Genomic DNA, 20731 nt, shown 5'->3' with positions numbered 1-20731 from the left:
GCTGCGTTGTTGCTTAAACAGCAAATAAAGGTTTCATTTTTCATTAAAAACACAGAGTACTTCACAAATACACCATTTGTCATATTTATCTGACTGAAACCTGAGCAAAAAAAGTCAAAATGTGGAACAATAACAGTTTAAACATGTTACCACTAGATAGCAGCATTCTCAAAATTGAACAAATGTGACATTTATTTGCATATTTGCACACTTTATGAACATTTAAGTTAAAGTTAATATCAATAATGCTTCAAATTTGTTTGAACTACATACAGTTTTATTTGTATGTCAGGCAATGCTTCAGTATAATTGCCCGAATAAGTGACCAGCGGTATTTCATGATGATTGTGAAACTTTTAATTCTATTTCATGAAACACAGACAGCTCATGAAGTTAAAAACTCCAGCATGAAAAAATAAATTTTAACATCTTTTAAACTGTTTACTTTCAGTATTTAATATCATTGCATCCACATGAAAATAGACACATTACATGTTTTGTAACTAAAAACCTGTCAGGATTTATAAATTAATTACATTTATTATGTTTTTACTCATCTTTAATGTTGCCAGACCCAATAAAAGGAAAGCAATGCATTTAAAAAAAAAAGAAAAAGACATGACTTCACTATAGTTTTAGCACATTGCTAAGACATCCAGAGGGCCAAATTAGACCCTTTGGTGGGCCAGTTCTGGCCCTCAACCCTGATGTTTGACACCCCTGTTGCACAAGGAATTTAAAAGACAAGAGTAATGCGGTTTTCATCCAATTTTTCAAAGCAGTTTAACAAAAAAGCCAAAAAGGGCGACAGATCTTTTAAAAAATTTAAATGTCTCTTTACTTCAAGACGGAACGTGTTGTTAAAAAAGGATCCGAGTCGAACTGTCACACGGAATAATACCCATTTCAGGTTTTACCTACAAAACATTCACTGCGACGAGGATGGGATTCGAACCCACGCGTGCAGAGCACAATGGATTAGCAGTCCATCGCCTTAACCACTCGGCCACCTCGTCTGTGAACCCGCACGAATATTACTGAGTCTGGACATCAGCGGGACCAGTATGCAAACATGATACATAGATAAACGGTGGGCAGCGTTTGACGCCATGTTCGCTTTTGTTTCTGCGCCACTCTAACAGTAAATACGGCTTTCACTGTAAAAAGTCTGCAAAAAAACAAAAAAAAGTAAACGTAACAAAGTGGGCTGAGTTAAATTTAACTCAACTTAGCAACTACCAATAGGAGCGAAGGATAATCTTGATTGACATATGAGTGGGTGGCAGCCACTGTGTAGACTCGTCGATGTTCGACGAGCTGATCGGTTTAAATCTGTGTGTGCGTGTGGTTAAAGGCTTACCAAAGCTGTGAGGAAAAGGAGGCTGCAACTGCGATTTATCATCAAACACCAACAACGTGTAAACGAAACGTTCATGATTAACCGGAAGGCAACAGGCGGCACAGGCACTTGCAGTACAGCAGTCGCTCCAGCAGAGGGAGATAAAGACCACCAATTACAACTAGAGGGTCGCCAAATAAATGGCCTCTAGTGCCTGCGTATCCCATATGTTGCGTCCTAACGTTAATTAGTTATTAGGATATATGTATATTTATGCTTTGCTTTGCTACACGTGACTCAGCATGCTTTATGACCACATACTGGACCAGATGAGGTCGTGCAGCTCTTGCATTAAGGTTATGTTTGCATGACAATGATGCTTTAAATCTTTCCTTTTGTTAATAATTTAATTTCTCAGGGTGTCTACTGCTGTCATGACCTGTACATGCACACCTGATATTTATTCATGTGGTGTCAATATGCCATCATGTGTTTGAATCCAGTTTATAGTATCCCATCTATATGTGGTACTGCAATCAGTCCAGATTGCAGGTTTAAGCAGCCAGATTTTCCGGTCTTGGCGAATCACAAGGCAGAAGACAGACAGAGGGGATCAAACATTTATTTACCCTTATTAATTAAAAGTTACAGTAAAACCATTAACATCTTCAAACGATAGCAAAATAAAGAGAACCAAAAATATTGGCCAAAACATATTTACAGAGACAGTTTGCAGATAAAAAGCTCACATTTTTTTGTACACAATCCCAACCCCTGCGCCATAAATTCTGAAATGTGAACACTGCAACACTCAAGAAGCTCGAATGTGGTTTTAGCCAGAAAAAGAACCAAAATGCACGAACAAAGACATCTTTTTCCACCTCCCCTCCTTGATGTTCTCCTCCCTATACATGACAAAATACTTGAAATTTGGGGGTAAAACATAGGAATGTAGAATTCTAAAAATTAATAAGATGATCTGAAAGGTTTATGTGTCCATATATCAGTCATTTCGAGTGAAGGAGATGGTCTGCCCCACTCCGCCGACGGTGACAATTTTTAGATCCCAAAAAAAGATGAGAAAGAAAAATAAGATGTTATAGGGCTGCCACGCTGTTTAAAAGGATGCTTCTCCATGAATTGGGAAAATAAGTCAGTATTCCTGATTCGCTCCACATCCAATCCATTACCTTCGCCGCACGCCAGTCCCTGTGTGTACCATGAGGGGGCAACGCCAGCCAACGCTTTCATCATGAGAGGGCCCGGTGAGTTTCCGTCTGTCGAAGAACTAATAAAAGGCAGTGAACTGGTGGTTGAATCAGCAAACGTGATATATCCTTTGTCTTCTTTTGTAGTTTTGTTTATAACTTTATGAGCGTGGCACGAGTCTCTCATATATATTTTTATATACTTTAATCTTGGAAAATCAGTTCAGGTGCCGTGCTGGAGTGCAGTCACTCTGCCTTGGCCTCGCCCTCGGAGGCTGCGGGTGTCGTGTCCTCGGCAGGGGCCTCCTCGGCGGGTGCGGCCTCTGTTGGTGGGGCCTCCTCGGCGGCCTTGGCCTCTTCCTCGGGTGCAGGAGCGGCCTCTGCGGCCTCGCCCTCTTTAGCCTCGGTGGCCGGCGTCTCCTCTTTGGTTTCCTTGGCTGCATGGCCGTTCTCCTCGGGCTTGTCCTCGGTCGTAGGGGAGGTGGCCTCCTCCTTGCCCTCCTCGCTGCCCTTCTTGTTCTTCTTCAGCGAGATGCCCTTGAACTTGAAGGAGTTCTTCAGGGAGAACTTCTTCTTCTTCTTGACCTCCTTGGCAGCCTCGCCCTCCGCTTTGGCTGCCTCGCCCTCGGCCGCAGGAGCAGGCTCGATAGCGTCTCCGGCGCTGGTCTCGCCCTCCTTGGCTGGCTCCGCGGTTCCATTTCCATCCGCGGCCGCTGCTTCCCCGTCGGGTTTGGCTGAAACATCGCCGTTGGTTTTGACATGGCCGTTCTCCTGCAGAGAGAAAGAGTCATAGATTAAAACACTGGAGGTGGGTCAACGCAAACACACTGCCTGCGGAAACGAAGAATTATTTATGCATAATGAGATGAGCGCACTGTAAACACATTAACATTAGCCCATTTATGCCTACAGTTAATCCATGTTATTCTTCAGGAGAGCAGCTCTGACTGTGGTGGGGGGGGGGGGGGGGGGGGGGGGGGGGGGAGATTTAACAGCTGTCTGTATTACTCTGAGCTGGCACACGGGGGCAGTAGTGCTACATCAAAAACATCAACACTACCAGCAAGTTGGGGAACAAAGGAATCCCCGTGAAACCTGCTCTGCGCTCTCATCCTACATCTACCAGCTCCACGCAAGAGCGCAGACAGCTCACATCAGCTTCAGCTCAGACAAAGCCACAATCAGTCCACGCACTCGCCAACAGCAGCAACAGGGACGTTTTTACATGTCTCGAAGTGGGTCACATGAGTTCATCTGGGCATCTCTGTAATAACGCGTATCCTGACCGGATCAGTCACACACCACTAATCGAAACGCACAATTCACTTCTAACATATTTAAATTGTTCAAAGTTTACGCGGAAACCCACTCCACAGTGTGTGTGTGTGTGTGTGTGTGTGTGTGTGTGAGAGAGAGAGAGACTGTGTGTGGGTAACAGCCGGGGGGGAAATGGGGTCAGAACTGGCGCCTGCACGCGCTTTGTTTGCAACTCCGCAAAATGCGCCTCCAGCAGAGCGCATTTGCATCCTTTGCGCCGCTCGCCTCACATCTTTTGTTCGACGCTCAGAGCGACTATCCGCTCAACTCATGACAGAAAACACGCTCAAAACTCACACGGGGACCCAAATCCGACGCTCTCGGGTGAAATGTGCGCGTAAATCTCCCCAGTGGGACAGCAGGCGGAATTAACAAAGGCAGGCGGGCAACTGCGCGCTGCTCGACGGCTGCCCAGCCGGAGGTCTCCCGATGCCCTCATTTTAGGCTAAATTCAGTTTTAAGTGTTTTCCCCCCACAGCTATGAACGAACCCTGACACGAAGGAGCGACCGCCAGCCCCCCATCGCGGCACCCATGCCGCCAGTGGGCGTCGGGTGCCATGTGGCTCCCCGCTGATGCTCGGGCGCACCGGGCCCGCTTTACTCACCTGGCCGTTGGCTTTAGCAGCAGCAGGGTCGGCGGCGGCTTTGCCCTCAACAGCTACTCCACCCTTGGACAACTGGGCTCCCATTTCTGTCTTTCCTTTAGTTTTTATGAACAAAAAATAAAATCGAAAAAGAAAACCCTCGAGTTTTTGAGATTTAAAAATCCAGTTCTGGGATAGGTGAGAGCTTTCCGCCTAAAAAACAGAGGTGAAAATCCGACAGGATCTCCTTCTCCCTTACAAAGGTTTGTCAACGAGAAGACCCCCCCTTAAGCGTGTGTGAACCCCACGGAGGCTGAGCTCAAATTAAAGGATGTCAGGGAGACGGCTGTGAGTATTTCAACCGCGCCTCAAAATCGACCGGAGACCCCTCCCCTGGGCGTGGCGGCCGGGCTTTGTCCAATCTGCAGCGGGGGGATGGGCCTCCTTCTCCGGGCTGTCACTGCCACAGTCTGCCACTCAGCTGGAGAATGAGCAAGACTTTATTTTCCAGCTGCTTCAGATGTCTGGAAGATTGTGGACACATTTTAAACTTTGTTCTCTTGTGAATTGTTTATAATTTGGCACAAATTGAAAAATTCATTCATCTGTTCAGGAAAACAAGACAAGTTTTAGAAGTCTGACCCGAACAGGTGAGCAGAAAAGTTAAGTGAAGGTAAGAACAAGCAGTGGAAATAATAAAAGTCCTGAGTACATGCACAGCATCACTGCTATACATAAAGGAGTTTAAAGAAGTGCATCAAAGCATTTTAAAGAAGACGTTTTATCTTTTATTTGAAATGAAAACCTAAATGTGCACGTGTCTCTTGTTTTGATTAAAAACTCTAATATATGACACCCATTGGATAGAAAATTATATTCTCCTCAAATAAATAATGTCTAAGACGTGATCAGTAAATCATAACCATTCAATAAACTGTGAGAAAAAATAGAGGTAGCATAAAGGTCAACACTAAAAGTATTTTTTATCAGTGTTTGTGTGCCTGAAGATGAAAAATGAACATAAAATATGTCTTAAGACAAAACACATGAAAAACAGATTCAGCTTTAACAGTTAGATGAAAGAAGAAACGAGTAAACATATAAGCACGAACATGTAAACACACTGCATTTCAGTCATTTTATTCCATCACAAGCAAGTAAAACTGTTCCTTTTCATCTGTAGCGGTGATGAGTCGTTACAGTTGTAGCTAAAATGCAGACGTGGACTAACAGTGGATGTTGTCAGTTAAGGATAGAAATATGGAGTTGAAGCAGTTGTGTTCACTAGCATACTGAATATCTGGTAAATAGAGTAGTAGCCCAATGGTTGAAGTAGTAAGCCATTAGTTATGGATAAACATTTTGAATCCCTCTAAAAAAGTTCGATCATTCCAAACCTAGGACTTCCAGCTCTCTGAGGTGTCCCACGTTAATCTGCTGTTCAGCCTCCCGGCAACATCCTTTATCTCAAAGAGGCCCTCCGCAGAACTCGATGATCACAGAACAACAGCACATCAATGAGAAGCGAGGAATTTTAATGGCCTCCTCTGGAATTTGAGTGACAGGGCCCGGCTTTCCAAGAGAAAACCTGTTACATAACACGCAGCGCACTCAGAAGAGACTTTGAGATGGCACTGGGGCTGCTTTGTCACCAACACAGACACCGAGACAGTGAATCAGACTGTCGGCTATTAATGAGGTCTCGTTGGCTAGAACCGTGCATCCCACGGTCGCTGCAGTGACACTGCGTTTTTTTTTCTCCGAGAGGTCAGGGGTCATGTGTTTTAAGAGTTATGAAAGCCAGTGGAAAGCTTCTATATCCTGCATACATGCTTTTGTATACCAGCTTCTTCCTTTTAAACCTAATTGTCAAATTTCCTTTCCCATCATTTATCCCTCATGGGACCCCACGTTAACAAAAACACGGCGCCGAGCCCCCTTCTCCTGCTTCATTAAGTGCAATTTATGATTTCCTCCTTCTTTTAGAGCATCCCTACGTGGGTCCGTCTCGTTCCCCCTGTTCACCCACTAGAACAACCCCCCTCCACACAAACACACACACATGTCACAGCTGTGGTATGCAAGGCATGCATACACCACCCAGAGAATGATCCCCAGCCATTTGCGGGCCAAGCTTCCCAGAGTGGAACACACTCCGAGGGGTTCAACATCTACACCTCCCCACCCCTCCTGACCGACCTCCATACATTCTCCCAAACTGAGTCAAGAAAGAGAAACACATGATGTTTTTAACCCCCCCGGTCTCACCTTTCAGTGGATTCATGGCTCAATTATGGTTGTGTGGTTCCTTTCAGTGCTCTGATATGGAACACTAGGATAGGTGTACCCGTGAGGTGGTGCTGTGGGAATTATGTTCAGTCTGGCATCAAGCATTTGGAACCAAAGGGAGTAAAAATTATATTAACAATAAGAAATTTCTTAGGTAAGAATATTAAAAATGAGAAAGACACTGGGAAGAGGCCCTGAGTCCTCGGCACAGGAACGATATCCAAACAAGTCCCTGTCAGGCAGCTTAGCGGGGCGAGGTCAGCCCAGATTTATTTCAAAAGCAGTGAAGGTCAAAAAGTCACTGGCTGGAGAAAAAAAGTGTTTTACTGGGTGACAAACTTAAAGGTCAACTTTAATTTGAAAAAACTCAAACAAACCTCAAATTTCCAGATTCTTCTGGCCTGATTTTTGCAAGTGGGTTTTCTGAGTACACAGGAATGCTTTAAACTTTGGGGATACTTTGATCTGTAAACTTTCAAAGATGGTGGGGCGGGGGTATAAAGGCAGGTTAATTGCCCCTTTGGGCCTCCTGCTCTCACACCCCCTCGCAGTCTTGCCTACATCAGATTGATAACAGTGTCTTATCAGCAGTGGAAGCAACAACTATTGTTACAGCTACTCCCATTATTGTAATGATTATTTTAATTAACATATATTTAACCTTCTTTTCTCTTATAGAGGGCGCATGCCCCTTAATGAGTATTTTATTTCCAAGTATGAGACGTTACTCTTACTTAGTATGTAGTACACAATGTAATCCTGTTCACTATTTATAGAATCAATATCCAATATCTGAATGTTTTTTCTGCATTTCTGTAGCTAATAAGATTGTGTAATTGCAAACTGTTACAGGAAAATAAAACAAAGCCGTATTTAATAGAGGTTGAATGCTTTCAGTGTTGTTTGTTAAACAGAAATATAATCACAAACCAACTTGTGTTTCAATCCAATGCTGAGGTGGTTTTCTGATCCCTTGAAGCGTTTCCCAGCAGACTTTGCATGTCACTCTGGCCCTCCTCTTTTTGGTATCACATGACAAACCACTATGACCTGGGTATTAGAAGAAAGTGTATACAAAAGTTTAATATTACGTTAATACAGGGATCTTTCTACTTGTATGTAGATGTACACTGGACATGCATGTGCAGGTGAAAAACAGGAAGCAGACTGTTGATCGGCAGTTTTAAAAGTGACATAAGATTATAAGGCGCTCTGTACTGACTGGGAGGCTTTTCAAAGACTGCAAAGTGACATCTTAGAGCTGTACTAGGAGTGTAATTGATTGCCAGAGAAAGCCTTGGCAATGAGAAAGAAGAACCCACACAAAACGGCTGAAATCACTAAAGGTTCTTGAGAGTAGGTGTAATATTTTGGTTCCTAGTCAGGAACCAAACATGAGCATTATTGCTTTGAAAAGACTCAGTGTTAGTGGGTCTTATAACACCAGGGTTCAGCTTTAAAAGAAATAGTTTTCTCCCTCTAAAATCCTCTGCATGCTTTCTTTTACACCTACTTGGCCTCATTGCCCCCTTAGCACTTAAGGCTTTGCTTAGCCTACATCTATACCTTTGTCCAAAGGTAAAGGTCCCTGCTCACAAAAAAAAAGAAACAATAGCTGCGGTTGCATGATGAGAGTTTAAGGATGTGGGTCCTTATGAAACCACTTGTGCAGAGGTAAAACAGGACATAAATTATTAGGCAAATTTAAAAGTGACATTGGAGTGTTTTCAGGGTGAAGAGAGCTGCGCTGGCTGTTTCCCCACTTTTTAAAGTGCTCGTCACTCTATATTGGTTCGCAGGTTTGAATGTGGAATCAATCGTCTCATCTCATTCTCAGCAAACGGAAAAGAGACACAACTCCCACAGGTAATGAGGTGCAATGGCCTTCCCCAACCACCCATTTAAAAATGAAAAATGGTGCCGTTAAGAGTGCAATAAGCACAAAAAAAGCCAAGGCACTGACATGGAAGCCTTACTATTTATTAACTATGCAGAGCACACATGCACACTTGTAGGATGCACACTGTGATGATAACAAGTCCTGATTTCCTTGAGAAAAACGAGAATGTGGCTGAAGAAATACCCCTGGTCTTGACCTGTCTGCTTATTTCTGTCACGTTTAATGTGGTGCCCCCCCCCAATGAGCCGGTCAATGCCCCTGTTTGTGCTGCTGGCCATTTTTCATCCCCTGACATGGGATGAGTTCTCACCAAAAAGCCCCCATTGTCTCTCTCGCTCCCTGCAAGCCAACTGTGCATTACAATTAGAAAGAGAGAGGGATAAAAAAAATAAAAGAGAGAGAGGAGGACTGGAGCGAGGGAGCAGCATCAGAAACACGTCTCTGGAGTTCCTTTTGCTTCTGGGAGGAGAAAAAGTTATCTTTATGACAGTCACCTTGAACAGATTACTTGAGCAGATCAGCATGATGAATATGTAATTTCCCAAGGTTCCTCAGCTTGTCAGCAATCCATGCATACAAAATCACAAAAACAAGAGTGCAGGCTGTTTCCTGTGTGCTTTCCTTTGGTTTTACTTCACGTTTGTCTCACAGCTGAGAGCTCGAGTACCTAAATAACTGATGCAATCGTACAGCACCTTTCAGAGTAGAAAATAATATTATTTAAAGCATCGAAAATGCTAATGCAACACTGAATTTTGCTCAAAAGTGGCGTCCAAGCGGCTTTGTTTATACGCCGAGTTGTAAATGCGATTTTATGTCTCTCCTAAACACAGCATTTGCATTGCCAAGCACCTAATTACAAGGACAATCAGGTGCACAGCCCTCTTCACTGCCATGAATACGAGCGTGTCGACTTAAAAGAAAGCCCATTGTAATGCTAATTATTTCGATCAACTAGCTTATTGACTGCAAAAAGGCCCTCACCAGCAGGCAACCACAAAGCTGCACATGGCAGCCATCTTGGCCAGGGGCTTGTGCAGGGTCTGGCAGTGGCTCTCAGAGGAGACGGAGGAGGAGGAAGGGATGCAGGAGGGATGTCCAGTGCTGAGCCAGGCTTGCATGTTTGACTCGCCTCATTGATAAAACAGTCGTTCACATCGCAGGGGGAGCCTGGAAAACAACACAAGCTCTAAAAATGGAGGGAAAGAAACAGTGGATGTGTTTACTGTAGATTTCCCTTCAGACACACACACACACACACACACACACACACACACACACACACACACACACACACACACACACACACACACCTCCCTGCCTAAGGTGGCAGACATGACGCGACAAACTCCCCCCCCTTCCCAATCCACCCTACATTTCTGTATGCGTGCAGACAGGGGGCCAGAGTTGGTTACCATGGCAACTGCTGCTTCTATCAACATTTCTGGCCGATGTTACAAAGGCACACAGTTCAGTGGAAAGGCAGGAGAAGGGAAGGCCTTGGCGTTCTGTTTGTTTGTTTGCCTTATCATTTTGCCGAGGTTTGCTTAACTGAGATGACTCCCACAATTTAAGCAGGCAAGACTCTCAGCCTCTCTGTGACTACAGGGAAATTAAGCGTGGTTCCCTTTTAACATCTACCCTCCCCACCAGGCTTTATTTTGGTTTTCCTCATCATAAATTCTTTCTGTCTTTGTTGACTCCTGTTCATTGTCTCCCTGTGTTTGTCTCTGATCTCGAGGCTTGAACAGTTCTTGGCAAATTCCACCAACGGTGCCTTGTTTCTGTCTGTTGTCATAACATGCAGGGCAGGTACGACGGGAGCGAGAGATAAAACAGATGGTAGGACAAGTAAGAGGAAAGGGTGAGAGGTTAAGGAGAGCAGAAAGGCTTGATGAGTGAGGCAGAGGGAAAAATGGCTGTGTGTATCAGACAGGGGCGTACAGTAGTAGTAGGGCAGCTTACCCCCACTGGCAATGAAGCTGCTGCATTACTAGGTCAGTGTGCCATCATCTCATTCATCATTATCACAACCTGCTCTTCCTCCTCCGCTCTGCCTCTTCATCCCTCCCACATTATGGTTCGATTGTTCTCCTCGTCCAAGCTTCAGAGACAAAAGGAAAATCAGCCTAAACAGACCAGGTTGATCATTTCAGAGTCTGTAATTAATTTTTTATTAGTAAGTAATTTACAAAAGCAGGACGTACAATTGATACACCATAAAGAATACGGTTTGGTTTATAAGATTGCAGATATTCACATTTATGCTGAAGCTGGCTAACTTCAAAGAGATGTCCACAAAGGAAGCATGTGCATTGCGAATAATCCAGGCTCGGGTTGCCTAGTTTACCCTCTGGTGTTTTTGCCTCCCTGTCATGTGTCAATCAGTATGAGCTCTTATTGGTAGTTGCTTAAACTGCTCAGGAGGCGCAGAGTTAACTGTTTATTCATTACGATGCCGAATGTCATTGACATTGACAAAAAAGCCAAAAGAAAAACAATTGACATTGACACCAACACCTGGATGATTTACCGTTAAATCCTTGCAGTCAACTTAACCGGATCCATCCATCCAGGTGGGCTGGGACCTATCCCAGCTGTCATAGGGCGAGCAGCAGGGTTCACTCTGGACAAGTCTGCAATCTCTTGGAGGGCTAAAATTTGTCAGTTTGTATGCTACTGTGTTGTGATAAGAAATAAATCTTAGCAGGGCTATCACTGCAAACTTGAACATATGAGCACGCTAGCGTTATATTTTAGAGTATATTGGTAAATGCTGTGTTTGTATAACTCCTGATTCTGAACTGATTAGACAAAAGCACCTCTCCAAAAACTACTCAGTGATCATTCTTGTAAAGATACATGTATATGCTGTTTAAAACTTTCAAAAGATTTCTTTACGTTTGGGATCTGAAGTAACCCAAACAATGCAGGGACATAATAGTTTCTTCCATCTTCATTGTTTTATTCTTTCTATATGATGGTGTTTGTCTTTACCATGGATGTTAGCTGAGAGCAGTTTAACCCTCATCCTGCATTACTGTCCCTGTGTTAATATGTTTATATTAGCCTAACCATAGACCTGTAGCTTATCACTGTGTAGCAGATAATACATCAGCTAACCGTGTGTCAGCTACATGAAGTCCCCATAAGGAGCTTGGACGGATGGTCATGAGAACCTTTCCAGACTTTTTGAGACAGCCTTTGGGTCTTAGTTGATGTTTTTCTTTTGGCTTTTTCCCCCGTGATCTTTTGTGATGTGGGTTGCACTCGGAGTGGCTGATCACTTTAATTTATGCCATAATCCAGTGCATCACGTCACACACTCCAAACAACTCCTTTTGGATAAATTATCCATGCCAGCGGCCCTATTTGATGCTGTGGATATGTGCATAATCAGCACTTCTGTGACTGATTATGGCTTGTTTGTCACATAATCTAATCATTGTTTTAGTGCCCAAGTCGGACCCAGTACCATACTCATGTCTCCTTTGGCTTTCTTGCAATTATTTTAATGCAATCTGAGCTTTTGTTACGACTTCAGCAACATTTATATTTACCCTGTATCAGCGACTTACATACTTAAAAGTGGGCTTTCTTGGAAAGTTGAAACCCCTTTTCAAGCAGTAATCAGCATGAAAATAGGAAATAAAGTTCAGACATGAAAACCATTTCAGCTGAGCTGACAACCATTTAATGTGTCAGCCTCAAGTGTGAATAAACACCCTGCTCTATAAATGTCACAGTGCGGATCTTATTAGAAGGTCTCACCTACTAACAACAATTTATCACTTTAAACACTAAACAATTTAGAATGAATGAAGTTCTAGTGACAGGCATGCAAAATTATTATGTATTAAAGCTTTGACAGCATTACATGTCATCTTTTGCAGTATAGGCATTACATGGCACAAGCCTGTGATGTCTAGGCTTGTGCGTTAGATGTTAAAAAATTGGGCTATTGTGTTTTTTTATTCTTGTAATGGCCCTTGTGTGTCTCAGAAAAGCTGTCAGTGTAAAACAGGCAGAAGGCAGCTCGATGAAGCTTTTGAAAAGTCAAATCCACACCTCCTCCTGTCAAAACTGCAAAATGTCAGCTGACCTATGACACTCAGAAATCCCATGAGCACAAGCATAGACATGCTGACACACTGCTGAAAGTGGATAAATAAAACATGATAAGCTATATTATGTGACAGCTTTCGTGCATATCATAAAAAAGGGCTGCTTTTGATACAAAATCAAACGGACATCTTCCCTGCTGCTCAGGAATAGCTGACAGCACAAGTGCAATTTGTTTGCTGCACACAAAGAAATATATATGACAACAACCACTTGCGTGCAGCCACATGCAAATGAATCTACCCCCAACTGCTAGACACCCAACACACACACACAGATACACTCATTAGCTCAGTTTTGGGTTAACCGCTATGTGGGGCTTTTTTTCGACCAATCTGTGAGATCATCACTCTCTCTGAGCCCACCATCAGTTTTTTTTCTCTTCGTCGGCTGCTAAAACCACCCCCACCTCCTCCTTTCCTCTCTACCATCTTCATTGTAATGCAGATTTAAGAATCGGGTGGGGGATGGTGAGAGAGGAGGTTTGTGGAGAAGCTGTGGTTAGTGTTAAGTATGACCTGGCAGCCCGCTGTGCCTCAGCGGGCTGCCCGGCGTGGGCTGGGGGGAGGGGAGCCCAAGAGAAGAGAGAGAAAAGAGATGAAGAAAGAACTTTGAGGGTTTCCCCCTCAGCCTCTACGCATGACTCAGACATTAGAGATCATCATTTTGAAATAAAAGATGGCAGACACGCCCCTCCTCGCATCTCCATGCAACACTAATCTCATCCAGAGAAGAATAGGATGTTCAGCGGCGTTTAGTTCTGTCTAGACATAATGAGCTTAATGTCACTGAGGTCATGTTGTTGTTCTCTCTGTCATAGACTAATACCATGTCAAACTAACTGGAAAATTAATAGTGATCGTTATTTGCAAATGGCTCTTTATTAATCCGTGTGGAAGCCGTAAAACATCAAGCTCATCAATGTCCCCACAAAAACTGTAATACCGAGTCTGCTATGTTTTTCTGCAGGTTTGCCAAGTGTGTGTGTGTCTGTGTGTGTGTGTGTGTGTGTATGTGTAGCTGTTGTTACTGCAGGTTCAACTATGGCCACACTCACAGGGGCAAAAAGTCAAATCGTGCTGCCCACTTCTAACAATATACCCCACCCTTCTTACCACACACACACACACACACACACACACACACACACACACACACACACACACACACACACACACACACACACACACACACACACACACAGCAGGAATGGTAGAGATGGCAGAGTGCAGAAAAAGGCCTGCAGCAAAAATAAATAAATGTCTAGAGTCGACCCTGGGCCATTGTGCTTTAATGAGCCGCGTGTGGTCGGATTCATTGACTTTGCACCTCTTAAAATAAAAGGAGCTCACTTCTGTTGTTGACTCCTCATTCGCCGTTTAATCACAATCAACTACGCTCTTAACCCATAAGAGGAGGTTTGCCAATTGAGGATTATTACCACTGTTAACTTTCATAAGCCAACATTTGTAAAAACAGGATTAATTATGTAAAAATGTGCCTATCCCGTGTGCCCACCCATCACAGACATCTAAGTGTGGGTACAGTTACGGTGACTTGGTGGCATGCTTTCCTCCTCTTTTGCTTGCTTGTTCCACTTTGGCACGGTTCATTATTTGGTTGTCATTTTGCTCCACTTTTCCAGTTTATCCATCTGCCATTGCAGCTGGGTTGTCATGGAGCATCATTGCGGCGTATTTGTGAGTGACCTATTTATAACCCGCCCCCTTTATCTCTTGCCCCCAATTCCCTCTCTTGTCCCCGTCCAGTTTATCAAAACACGGTTACATAAAAGCACATCCCTGTGAACCGCGAAAGTCCTTGTGAGTTATTAAATAATTCAGGAGAAGAAGTGAATTGTTGAGTCTGGGTTATTCACATTTCGGTCTTAGTTTATTCTGAGCATATGACTTTTTCCTGGTACGTACACGTGCGTTTGAATTATTCCACTCAAACAGAAACTAGAGTGATGATGCCTTTTATGTTATGTGCTTCTGAAATCAAACATAGGAAGCTTCTGCCAGCTAAGATCTGAACATACACCTCCTACAGTTTGATGTTGTTCTAATGGCTGCTTCAGTGTGCCAGCTTCTAAAACAGACTGAATGAACTGAAAAGGTGCACCAAGGCTCAGTGTAAGCCAGAGAACAACGTCTAATGGAGTCCAAGAATAGAAATATGGAGCTGAAGAGGATTACATTAAAACCAGTTTAAATGTCTGGTCTATCTGTAGGTTTGAGCGATTGCTCTTAAGACCTCAGATGTGAGTTGTGTAAATGAGGTTAGAAGTCTCGAGCTTGAAGGATGTAACAGTGTACGGCTCCCTCTCCTAATTAGATTAACGACTCCGAGGCTACAAAGACAACGGCTGCCACTTGTCAAAATCTCACCCTGCCTTTTTGCTTTGACCTCAAGCCAGCCTTCACAGCTCTATCATCAGACTGGAAACCCAGTTGCATTAGCTCCTGCTATACCAGCAGACATCTTCCCCCTCGACTCGTGAATTAATCTAGAGCCGCCTGGCTGTGCGTGCTGATCTCATCTGCACTGGCCTGCTGAGGCAGGTAGCATTGATCTGTGCTAGCTTGACCAAACTGCCCAGTTGAGTCTGCATTAACTGTCTGACAGAATGGTTAGCCTGTAACTCTTTGCTCGTCCTGTGACAGCGATTGCGCGTGATTGATCGGGGATTGATTGGTTGAAAGAGGGGACAGGGAGGAAAGTGTAGTGAGGTAAGAGAGTAGGTGCAGTGGGTCATTATTTAAGTTTGGGTATCATTGGAAAATGAGTGAAAGGCTGAGTAAGATTTACTGTTACTGCCCATATTATTCTCTCATACATTCGGTCACTGTCAGAGGCTGAGATACCATCCATAAAAAACAAAATGGTGTAAGTATATCTCCTTATGACAAGCACAATATGAAAGACACCTGCTTCAACAACAGCAGAGGGAAGAAAAGAGCATTTGACTCCCCCAAAGGGAGATCCTGTCTTTGTGTGATGTCCCTCTGGGGCTTGCTAACTAGGTTATTATTGGTCAGTGATGAGCTGGGAGTGGAGATCAATGGTTAAGCATTTAGAAGACCCTGAGCGTCTGTCCACAATAAAGCTCTTAGCATCAGGAGAGACAGGGGTGACAGCAGGTGTGGTATTTGGGCCAAGGGCACCAACTGCACCATTTGATCAGGCGCTGCGTAACCCAACATATAAGCAAATCGGGCATCACTCGGGACTGTCAGAAATATAATCTGCTTGAACATAATAAAAATGATTGACACCTTTATATACGTATACCTACGGAGAGTGAGATAAAGATAGAAAAAAGATAGAAAAAAGCTCATAATTTGATGAGATTGTCAGCTCTTTATTGATGTCACGGTTGGATTTTGGCCTCTAGATGCCTGCAGCGATAAGCACATGTCACAAGGAGATGATCAAACAGCAGGGGTGGATTTGATCGCCGTGCATTGTGCGCTGATTTTTTGCTTATAGCACCCTCAGGGTCAGTTGAACTGCTAAGGCTATTTGATGATGGATGTCACTCTGGCTAATGGTGGAGCGGCTCCTCTTTCATGCGCTTAAGAATTTGCCCCGAAGGGACTCATTCCTGAAACATTCCATGGTGTCAGATTATCTCCCTGAATTTAAAAGTAACCAAAACCATAATACTTTTATGATGCAGTTGTGTGAGAGTGGGCAGAGAAAGGAAATCAAGCTGACTGACACCAGTTGCCGAGTTATGTTTAGCAGACAGAAGCGTCTTCAGTGCAGCGGAGCCTGGGTTTATGCTCTCTGGGATTCTTTTAGGGAGATTTATGGGGGTGTCATGGGAAAGTTGCCTGGGTGGAGGCGAGTCGCTCCTCGTAATGGGCTGTGTGACCCTGGTCTCGTCAAGGTCAGCGTGATCTGGAGTAATTAATGACTGGCAGCAAAGCGCTTTGACTGGCTTTATCTCGGTCCCAGTGCTATCATTAAACGCCTCAAATCTTCAGAGGGTCCTGCTCGGATCCAGCTCAATACAAAGACTCACTACGCACCTGTGTGTACCCCCCTCACACATCACTGCACTAACACAGACACACTCAAGGTTGGCCAAGGACACTTTCTTCAGCTTGATTGACGAGCGTGTCATTTGCACGGGTGTTTCTGAATTTGCTGTGTCAGAGTGTAACAAGAGGGTGTTTCAGGGCCGTAATGGCTCGCCTATGGGGAGAAATAAAACTTAACGAGCTGAATATCTCAGCATTTAGAGCTGGACACAAACAAGAGCTCTCAATGATGGGTGTCTTTCTAACGTCCCAACCTATAGACTCATCTTCTTCCCTGTCCGACCAGAGACTGAATCACCTTATAAGGGCTGAGAGAGTTTGGAGTCTCGAGCAGTTTGGCAGCAAGCTAGTGACTGCTAGGCCTGATGTATGGCCTTGTTATTCCAAATAGAGAAGAGGGAAACGGCTGATTATTGATATCTGCTAAGTGTCCAGGATGAGTAATGTGGCTGTCCAATTGAGCAGCTGTTCACCAAGCTTTTGGCAGGTGGGAGAAATCAATAGCAAGATGCACCTTTCAGATGAGGATAATGAATGAGAGCAGAGTGCCGTAATGGAAAGATACCTGTCTTTGCTTTGGCCCGAGCCTCTCGTGCAGTTACGCAGACAGTCATGTGGCAGTGCTGATGAAAGCCAGTGTGGGAGTTGTGGGATTTTAAACAGACTACATGTTTGATCAGTGGTGTTTGTAATGGTGTTGAGGTTTGGAAACAGACGCAGCGGTTTTACATATTGCCTTAAACCCAGAGTGTCGAACTTGGTTTGACTAAGGGCCACACTGGGAAATGAGAATCACATCAAGGGCCAGACATAGTACGCTGCAGTTTAATGACAAGAAAATCCATTTCACACTTTGCATATATAATGAAGTCCACAGAAAGCTCTCAACCAATCAACAAAGCTGCAAATCCATCATAACTTTGGTTTTGACTGTCTGAATATGACAGTTACTAGCATTACGCCTTTTCATCAACAAAGATATAAATTTTGAACTTTGATCTTGTAGAAAAATCTTACAAATTAACATAACGAATATTAAACAGCGCAAGATTGGGAAATATTGTTTGTTTTTCTGGTAAATTTCCAGTAAAATAGTAATATAGTAATAGTAATAGTCATGGGCCATATTATAAAGTGTTACCTAAAAACATAAAAAGGAGAAATTTGCCTGTCTCATACATCCTGGCCTTTTGCCATAAAATTTATTGCACATAAAAATCCTTTTCAGCCCCATCACTGTGAGATTTAGCTTGCTGTAGCTGCATGCCTCTTTAGCTCAGTGACTTTTTAAGTCTCTGTTCAGTGTTTATGGCTGTATATCTTGGCATAAATTCCCTTCTTGGAAAAAAGATATCTTGTGGGTCCCACTTTACACTCTGTTATCAAATACTGAGTCTCAAATCGCTCTTGAGATTGTCTCCCTTCAGCACCAGCTTTTTGGTGGCATTCTAGGTTAACAGGCATGTTAACTTGCAGGTATGTTTGAAGTGTGCCTGTCATTTTGGTGCATGGGACCTATGTGACTGTGTGCTGACAGCTAGAACCTAAATTGAAGGGCTGGCTGGAAGGAAATTTTTAAAGGGTGTATTTTGCCCACAGGCCTCGAGTTTGACACGTGACAAAACCCAGACACTGTCTGAAGTGCAGCATCAGTGTTCGGCTTATAGGTTAGTTTCATAGTAAAAGAGAGAAGCCTGTGATGCAAAATGAAGCCAGAGCCTTTTAAAGCGTTTTTCTAGCCAACACAATTAAAAGCTACCACCTACGTGATGTGACCAACCAGTCAGTTATATTACGGGGCAGATAGAGACATTACGTAGGCAATGCTAATGAGGGCATTTTCTGTGCAGCTTTAAAACGTCGCAAAACTCACAATTAAAGTCCATTGATATGGACATTGTTGGAACATCACCAACACAGGCAATAGGTCATGGCACTAACAACTAATTTCAAGCTAATGTTTTGGTTATTAATTGCTCGTTTACTTCCACACTTCATCCTGACACTGGAGGAAGACAGTGTGTGGGATAAGTGTCTGATATTTGCTTCATACCCCCAGGTCTCTTTGGAATTAGAAAGAAGTCATTCATTAGTTTATCAGTCCCAGCGTGTCATGAGTTCATATATCCATTTGTGCACCTTGACAGGTTTTTTACTCTTTGCTGTTTTGTAACTATTGCGACATTAAATGATGAGCGTGGTGCTTTTAAATGGTTATGCATTACAGGCTGTTAATTGGGCTTAAGGGGTTGTTGTTTATGCTTTAATTTGTTGTGTAACTTGTGAAAGTGTACAAGCTTAGATTAATTATATAGAAATGTCTCCTGCTTTGCTAACTTCATTGCAAATTATTGTGCATCTTATTTATAACTTCCGGTTTACTGGCGTGGAAATGCAAGAACAAATGTGTACGTAATAATATGCTCTTGTATCTATGCCATATGCAAGTCACATAGCTGTTATTACATTTATAATCAGCTAGAATTAATTTGGTTTAAATGCCTCTCTGTTATAGCTGATTCTTTTTCTATCTGGCGCTGACCCCACTGAGGTGACAACCCAATTAAACTCCTCAAAATCGAATCAGCCAGTGTAACTTTTTCTCTCCAGTAGCCTCATATAGAAAAGACAGCTCTCATCACCCTTGACGCGCTCCCTGCAGGCATGAAGCACATTCGCGTTTCACTTTTTCATCAGCTTGCATCATTACATGTCATATATCATCCACTGATTCATCAAAGAGCAGAGGCCATGCAGGCCTTTGCACACACAAACATCTTACTTACTGAGTTAATAATTGTTTGTGTGTAGAACATTTATGAGCTACGACTTTATTTCTGACCGTCTGCGGGTGCACCTTACTCTCTCACAGCCCTTTTCCTTTCCCCTTTCTCTAGATGTTGGTCCCTCTGGTCGCTCCTCTCTCCCCTCCGCTGCTGTGCAAATGGATTATTCTTGTAGCTCCCGGTCTGAGGGGAGGGAAGAGTGGCGTTCTTATGTCACGACACAAGTGAAATATGCATATGAATGTGTAGCTACATTTGTGAGCTGTTGAAAAACTAAAACAAAGCCAAAAAATTAATATAAAAGAGATTTGTTTCATTATGAGATTGTATGAGTAAGAACTGGGAGCTGGGGGGAATGCAAAGAAGTAACAGGAAAGACAATTTGGCTATAAGAGCAAGCAAAATTTGATTCTGTTCATGTTTCTGCATTATGAACGATGAGAAGGAGAAGAATGAAACCCATGTAACCTGCATGATATAAGCTGAAGTCCATAATCCGGACATTTTCTGCCCTCTAAGGCAATCCTTCTTCACATAGAGTCCAAAAATAGAGTCATAATCATTAATAAACCATGTACCTGCTGTGCATCCCAGCTTTTTTCCAGTATTCCTGCAGGGGAAAGAGGTGGGGACAACATTCATGTGAACAGAACAGGATCTGCATAAGTCACTAGCATGTCAGCCAGTGCTCGCAGGCTCCCTACATTATTGAAAATGTTTTAATGGTCAGCTCGCATCAAATATTTACTCTCATCTTGTCATTTACTGTAAATCTCCCAGAGTTATTTCCGACTCCACATTTTCCCCCTTTCGACCTCCTCCTGCCATCCTTTTGCATTTCCCCCAACCTCAACTCTCTGTCTTGTGCTCACTTTCCCTGTTGACTGAGCAGCAGCGTCAATGACAGGCATTTAAGTGGTTGCCAGGACAACACCATGACGACAGTGATGGAATTCATTCGGCATGGGGATCACATGAATGGAGAAGTTTCAACCTGATGAACTTCATGTCTGCTGGCTTTGAATAGATGGGCAAAGTAGACCAGCAGTCTTTCAAACAAACACACACAGATCTCCATCATGAAACTTCCAAGCTGAGGTTGACTCACGGTCGCCTACTGAGTCACAGAGTCAGCA

General features: G+C 43.5%; 1 protein-coding gene and 1 non-coding gene across 2 annotated transcripts; both read right to left on the bottom strand.

The window, feature by feature from the left end:
* Window positions 1-934: 934 nt before the first annotated feature.
* trnas-gcu (transfer RNA serine (anticodon GCU)) lies at window positions 935-1016 on the bottom strand. Its single transcript has one exon. It is a non-coding gene; the product is annotated as a tRNA-Ser (tRNA).
* A 929-nt stretch (window positions 1017-1945) lies between these two features.
* Window positions 1946-4791, bottom strand: marcksl1a (MARCKS-like 1a). Its single transcript, XM_004574739.4, has 2 exons — window positions 4471-4791; window positions 1946-3318 (listed from the first exon to the last, which is right to left on the bottom strand). Exons 1-2 carry the CDS (start codon window positions 4552-4554, stop codon window positions 2794-2796), a joined length of 609 nt encoding a protein of 202 aa, XP_004574796.1. The 5' UTR covers window positions 4555-4791; the 3' UTR covers window positions 1946-2793.
* Between the last annotated feature and the right edge of the window lie 15940 nt (window positions 4792-20731).

This window comes from Maylandia zebra, linkage group LG19 (assembly GCF_041146795.1).
Source record: "Maylandia zebra isolate NMK-2024a linkage group LG19, Mzebra_GT3a, whole genome shotgun sequence".
Taxonomy (NCBI): Eukaryota; Metazoa; Chordata; class Actinopteri; order Cichliformes; family Cichlidae; genus Maylandia; species Maylandia zebra.
The sequence above is the reverse complement of the archived record's forward strand: the minus strand, read 5'-3'. Positions and strand labels throughout refer to the sequence as shown.